This window comes from Hypomesus transpacificus, chromosome 14, assembly GCF_021917145.1.
Source record: "Hypomesus transpacificus isolate Combined female chromosome 14, fHypTra1, whole genome shotgun sequence".
NCBI lineage: Eukaryota > Metazoa > Chordata > Actinopteri > Osmeriformes > Osmeridae > Hypomesus > Hypomesus transpacificus.
The window spans coordinates 4,038,788-4,045,083 of record NC_061073.1 but is presented as its reverse complement, the minus strand read 5'-3'; the positions used below and the strand labels follow the sequence as shown (position 1 = coordinate 4,045,083).

The following is a 6,296-nucleotide window of genomic DNA, read 5'->3' as shown; positions in this document are numbered from 1 at the left end:
AGCATAAAGGGCAGCCTCTCCATTCAACTAATTCGCTCATAAAATTCAGCACCATTTCTTCTACACAGGCTTGGAGATGAGATACTTTCACTGCAGAATGAGGCCAATAACGCCTATTGAAATTAATCTGAATAATACAAAAACGTTTTTTAAAGATTTGTGTCAGGGTCAGAAAGAAGGAACCAGCCGAGTCTGACAGTTGCTTCATGGATAAGAGGATAAGAACGCTAGCGCCGTGACCAGATTTTGAGCGGGACCAGAGAGATGAAACACAAGCTTTAAGATCCACAACTTCAAACCGTTAAAACTCGCTCTTTATGTCATGTTTCGTTTGTTTGAAACTTCCACAGATGCGCATTTGTCGTTTCACTTCAACAAACAACAAAACATAATAATAGTAGGCCTAATGACACTATGAATGTTTGACTATTGAATGCCAAAAATTCTAATAATTAATAATGGCAATAATAGCATTGCAATGATAACCAAGCTCTAGGCTTCTACCAAATAAAAAAGAATGATTGAATTATGAATTTAATACAAATTGTAATTTAATATTTGGATGTGGAGCAGGGAAGTATTTGTCTACTGAAAGCCTATACTGAAATTTTTCGATAGAATTGTGTTAAAGCTAAAGAAAAAAAAACGTTCCTTAAATGTCGCTAGAAAAATGTACGGATTTAAAACGAGGCTGTGGCGAAGCTCTTCATTCTCAGCGGTCAACCATTCAAACTCTAATCTAACGACATTATCCTGTAAGGTGCTCAAATGAATTTAATAGATTCTTTTTACAGAAGTCCTCTATTCAGAGCAAACGTTGTTTGAATCTTTTAAAAATAGCCTTTTAATTAGCTCGAATGTGTTGCCATCACTATCACAGTGAAAGCTACACCAAGGAGTGGTCAGTATGCAAAATTGATGACTACACTCTCTCTTTGTCGAGAGGACATTGTCCACCGCTTGCTTATGAAGTCTAATCCAATCATAAATTACTCCCCTTGACCAATCAGAAGGCTCGGAATTCCCTCTGAAAGAAACTCACGTCGAGAACTTTGTTGAACTTCATTGTTTGGCTGTCAGTTTCGAAAGGGCTTTGCTAACGGCCCCGCTATAAAAACCCTTCTTCTAAAGTCGAGCACCAGTGAGTTATTTTCCCTTGGATGATAGGAGAAGAAAACTTTAGTGAGAGAGAGAACTTTCATACTTTCCCCTCACGCACCCAAACCTGAGCAATGATGTTCCCCAGCGCACTTGCGCCACCTGCAATGTACCCAGGGACTCTGTCTCTACCCCAGTCACTGCAGTCAGCATTTGCCGCTCATTCAAGCTTTCTAATGGAAGACCTGCTGCGGATCAGCCGGCCGGTGAGCTACATGCACCGGACAATTCCTTTTCACAGCGTGTCGCCTTCAGTGACAGGAATCACCACGCTCACGAGCGGCCGCACTGACATGGCTGTCATTTCTTCGCAGACAAGGGCGAGTTCTCCTCAGACCTCAGTGTCCACGCACAGCGACCCCAACTATCTAAAGTTTGGAGTTAACGCCATCCTAGCACCATCCAGACACGGTAAGAACATTCAAATGCCGAGTCGTTTCTATCATTCATCATCTGTTAACTGAAAAACCTATCGAGTCACTGTATGAAGCCTATGTTAACGTATCCCATTGACTGTGCGTAATTACGCACACGATTTTCCATAACGTTGACATTTAACAAATAATGAAAACAACGAACATCTGAAAACACATGCATGTATGGACGGACAAACGTCATAATACATATCATTTGTGTTTCCTTAAATGTTTTATTCACAGCATCCTCCTCCCCATCCTTGCACGGCCTTCACTCCAAAGCTTTCCCTCTACCGTATTTTGACGGGTCGTTTCATCCCTTCGTCAGAGCATCGTATTTTCCAGGTAAATGCACAAAACTGAAATCACCCTCGTGCATTTATGTAAAAGGTCCGTGGTTAATCTCAGTCTTGAGGACGGTTAATGTCAGTGTTGAGGACGGTTTGAGTTTACTTCTGTGAATCCCAAAGGGGGGAACACAAGCATTGGTTCAGAGGTTGGAAGTGGTAGAACATCGTGGAATCAGTCTCGCCAATTTGATGCCCTATTTAGCAGAGCCAGTGACTGCTGACATTTTGCACCGGTTCCCCTAATCTACAAATTAGCCGGAATTGTCATGGTCCAAATTTGAGGCGGATCCCTTCTCACAAGGAAGCTGCTGGCGCCTCTTCATCGCCTCTTTTTCCCACCAAGCCAGTGCACTTAGCTACTGATAGCTAACAAAGCTTTCAGCACCGTGACCAATCGGTCGGCTCCCTTCGGGCAGCCACACACAGACCCAGCGTTGACTTAACCATGCTGCTGATAGGCATTTACTAGTCATGGACTAATTCCCCATTAGGGCCCTATTCACTATTTTGAATATTCTCACAAGACCACATAGAGTGGTATGCATGTTTATGGATAGTTCTGTTGTGTGGAATCTATATGCGTACAATGGATAAAGTAGTATGTAGACAGGGGTTCAAATTAGTCTAGACCCAATATGTATATCTACCAATAGGCCTACGCAATGCAAACCCAAAGTAGACTATTTTGTAATGAAAATAGACAAAGTTGTGAGCTATGTAGGACCTTTCACGTCCCCAGGACAGCTAGGGCTGAAACTACCTCTTAAACATATGAAACCATCACAACTTCGAGGTCATCGAATAAAACTGGTGTGAGAGCGAGAAATGTCTTTACATCAGTATTCTCCGAATGATCTTGGCATGCAGTTGTGTTTAGTTTGAAAGTGTATTTGTCCTTTGTTGCAGTAATATATGGTTTTAGCGGCCTGTCCTCAGCCTTTTCCAGTTAGTTCATTACTACACAATTACCGTTCACGCCGCATTAGCTCTTCTATCTTCCACCGGAGCTTTCGAAAGGAACACTATGCCTTCTTACCATACCAATGCTCGAAGGGACCAAGAAATGTGCTAATTAGTTCATTCTTGCCAATTCACTTGAACGGACTGCTTTTAAGAACTTCAGAACAACAAAACAACTGTCAATATTTATACACTTCCTGAGACTTTGCTTTCTACAACCTAGGAATGTTACAGTGCCCTTTTGTATGTTAGGTTTCCACTGATGGAACTTGTATTTGCTATCGTGGAATGACAATGTATTTTATTTATTCACAGCATCATCTTCTGTTGTACCTATTCCTGGAACGTTCTCATGGCCGCTGGCTGCCAGGGGCAAGCCTAGAAGAGGGATGCTTCGACGAGCAGTGTTCTCTGACGTGCAGCGGAAAGCCTTGGAGAAAATGTTTCAAAAACAGAAATACATCAGCAAACCTGACCGAAAGAAACTGGCCGCCAAATTAGGTCTCAAAGATTCACAGGTGCGAATAAAATATAAGTTCACACGCTGGTCAATTTTGTAGGTTAGTTGAAGCGGAACTATAGTCAGTAACATGCAGGCTAAGGCAGCCTATATTTGATTATACATTCGATGGCCACTTAAGAGTTGCGTTTGTTCAATTTGCACAAGATTGATCAATGATTGCATGAAATAAAACCTTTTGTTTTGTATTATTTTTCAAAAGGTAAAAATATGGTTCCAAAACCGAAGAATGAAGTGGCGCAATTCCAAAGAGAGAGAATTGCTGTCGTCCGGAGGGAGTCGTGAACAAACGCTGCCCACCAAACTGAACCCCCATCCGGACCTCAGTGACGTCGCCAAGAAGTCGTGTGAGGAAGAGGTGGAAGCTTACAGACGGGACAGTCCGCGCGCTTCTTTCTGCCACTCTCCGTCCGACCGCGACCACTTGAACAGCGTAGAGTCGCATCTTTCCTCGCCCTCCATTTCTAGCAAGCACTCGGACTTTTCAGAATCGGAGGACGAAGAAATTACCGTGTCTTAGTTGTGAATAGATTACTTATGATGACACGTATTTTAATAGTTAAACAATGTGAACATTAATTACGCGATACACAAGTGTAACTTCTTATCCTTGTAACTTTAAACACCATTTCAGTTGCATTTGTCTTGCAGATCTACCCCGGTGGTTGTTTTAAGGGATTCACTCCTTGAAGTAAATTAGCTGTATTTTCTCAGCCCTTTGTAACGTGCTAAAATATTTTAAGGGAAATCTTTATACCAAGAGTATTATTATCACTGACTATTCAATTAGATTGAATACTTTAAAAAATACTATATCGATGCTAGATGTATATAAAAACACATATTTTATTCGTATGTCTTGTATGAATATTTGTACTCCGAGTATATTTTTCTACATAAACGTATCCAAATGTATAATAAATGTCAAGCTGATTATAAGTGAATAAATGAATGAAATAATATTTAAACGTTATTGACTCGCATCAAAGTGAGAAAGATAAAAATCATGGATCGGTAATTGACGAACGCATCAATGACTACTGTGTAATTCATTATAAGGTCAGATTCATTTACAAAGTTTCTTCATTTAGGAAACCTATAAATTGACAAGGAATAACAACTTAAAAGAGATGGAAACTGTACATTTGGTTACAAATACTAGTTCTGCTAGAAAATGTAATTGAAACATGGAATAGATCTAATCTTTACAAAATTAAAATGTACATGACCAAAATTGACATATTAAAGACTAATCATAGATTATCAACAACTGGATGATGGAAATATCTCACCTTTCAGCTACACATTTTAATATACAAACTCTGTGGTAAAAAACAAACAAAACATCAACACCCACACACAAACACACATTTCTATTTGTTCTTGCATCAACCACATACTCTAGCACTGAAAACACACCCACCTAATTATTCACAGATCAGTTCACAGGCTGACCTACAGGAAAACACATCTTGGCATCAATAACTTGAAAAACTATCTTAAACACTCCAGTCTTTTTTGGCATCAGTCTAAAGTTCTAGAATGCATGTTGCATAGAATTCTGTTCCAAGAACACTGAGTTTGCGTAGCAGGAACATAAGGACTGGGGGGCAAGCCCATGGGGGTGGGGGGGGGGGGTGGGTTACCTCACATCTGCCTAAGCCTCTGAGAGAACCCTCCATGCTATGAGGAAAGAAAGCCTTGGTCACTCGACCTACAGCAACACACCAGATCTCATTAGCACTTGATGCTAATGAACACAGCTGCTAACTCCCCTGAGCGACTCCCTGGACATGCAAGCTATCAGGGGCAGCTTAGGCCCATGGTGGACCTCTCTCTCTGGCCCAGCGTGGAGTTCTCCCTGGCCCAGAGGTGGACCTCTCCGATGGGCCTAATTGGATTATCCTCAGCACCCTTGATCTGAATCTACACTGGAGCTGTGATATAGATGTCAGTTGCTGGAATATCAGCAAAACCAGAAAGAGAGATACACACAACAATTCTGCGACCTCTGGGAAGACCGTGAGGTACTATTGTAAACTCAATTCTCTATTAGGTATGTGTTCCCAGCACAGTGCAGCAGGATTCTTCTTTCTCAGTCCTTGTGCTACACACAGTCAGAAGACACCCTCCCTGCCCTGCTGGACAGTTGAAACACAAATTAATCAAACACATAAACACTGAGGCAGAGATGTCAATGAGTCACTGACATTGTCCGCCTAGACCCTTCCTCTTCTCTCACTCCCTGGGAGCACCATTGAAGCAACAAGTAACATCTCTGAGTTAGCCTGGGAACCTGATAACAACCAAAACTCACAGCTTCTGAAACATGTCAGTCTATAGCTGTAATGCACGTTTGCTGCAGCTATCCCGTGGTGTTAGTGCAGGCAACCTCTGGTATATGCGCAAGGCCTCTTTGAGATGGACCCAGAGAGGTGTGTTTCTCCTGGGATGATCAGCACCTCCTGGGGATCCCCCATGCAGATTTGATTGAATCCTCAGTATAGATTGCTACATTTACATAATATGTTTAACTTTTTGAGACAATATGTGCACGATTATCCAGTATTTCATGTCTCGGATTTAAATCTCAGACTGTTTGTCTTTTAGACTTTTCATAAGGTGCACTGGATTAAGTTTATTCAGTTCAGGGATAGCAGTGGAATAGTAAGTGTACAGATTGAGCCTTATCAAGAACACCTCTGTATTTAACCCTAAAATGCTGCTACTATGTCAGCAAGAGGGATTAATCCACCAATCACAACGAAGACTCCAGAGAAGGGTCCAGCTGTGGGTCATCATGGTGATCATTGCTATTGGAGTCGGAGTCATAGCTCTGTGGCCCAGAGCTGTGTGCCGCCTCCTTCAGCCTCATCAGCATGCTCATCTGGA

The 6,296-nt window shown here is 41.8% G+C and overlaps 2 protein-coding genes across 10 annotated transcripts in view; one reads left to right on the top strand and one right to left on the bottom strand.

Annotated features, from left to right (window-relative positions):
• Positions 1 to 1,232: 1,232 nt before the first annotated feature.
• On the top strand, positions 1,233 to 4,898 carry dbx1b (developing brain homeobox 1b). 2 transcript variants are annotated; one of them, XM_047034337.1, is made up of 5 exons: positions 1,234 to 1,364; positions 1,473 to 1,569; positions 1,818 to 1,919; positions 3,200 to 3,402; positions 3,607 to 4,898. In XM_047034337.1, the coding sequence occupies exons 1-5, from the start codon at positions 1,236 to 1,238 to the stop codon at positions 3,922 to 3,924; spliced, it is 849 nt and encodes a 282-aa protein (XP_046890293.1). In that variant the 5' UTR covers positions 1,234 to 1,235; the 3' UTR covers positions 3,925 to 4,898. The 2 variants fall into 2 exon arrangements, with proteins under 2 accessions (XP_046890291.1, XP_046890293.1); XM_047034335.1 differs by having other exon boundaries at positions 1,233 to 1,569.
• The window catches only part of nav2b (neuron navigator 2b), a 51,693-nt gene continuing 49,831 nt past the window's right edge, over positions 4,435 to 6,296 (bottom strand). For all 8 annotated transcript variants that reach the window (XM_047034327.1, XM_047034328.1, XM_047034330.1 and 5 more), the window contains one exon: positions 4,435 to 6,291. In XM_047034327.1, the coding sequence (XP_046890283.1) occupies positions 6,163 to 6,291 (129 nt within the window). In that variant the 3' untranslated portion in view covers positions 4,435 to 6,162. The remainder of the gene's footprint in view (positions 6,292 to 6,296) is intronic.

Excerpts from the sequence above, each read along its gene's own strand:
- dbx1b (XM_047034335.1), top strand. The coding sequence starts at position 1,233 with ATGATGTTCCCCAGCGCACTTGCGCCACCTGCAATGTACCCAGGGACT. Across the intron at positions 1,570-1,817 it reads CCTAGCACCATCCAGACACG|CATCCTCCTCCCCATCCTTG; the intron begins GTAAGAACATTC and ends TTTTATTCACAG. Across the intron at positions 3,403-3,606 it reads TAGGTCTCAAAGATTCACAG|GTAAAAATATGGTTCCAAAA; the intron begins GTGCGAATAAAA and ends ATTTTTCAAAAG.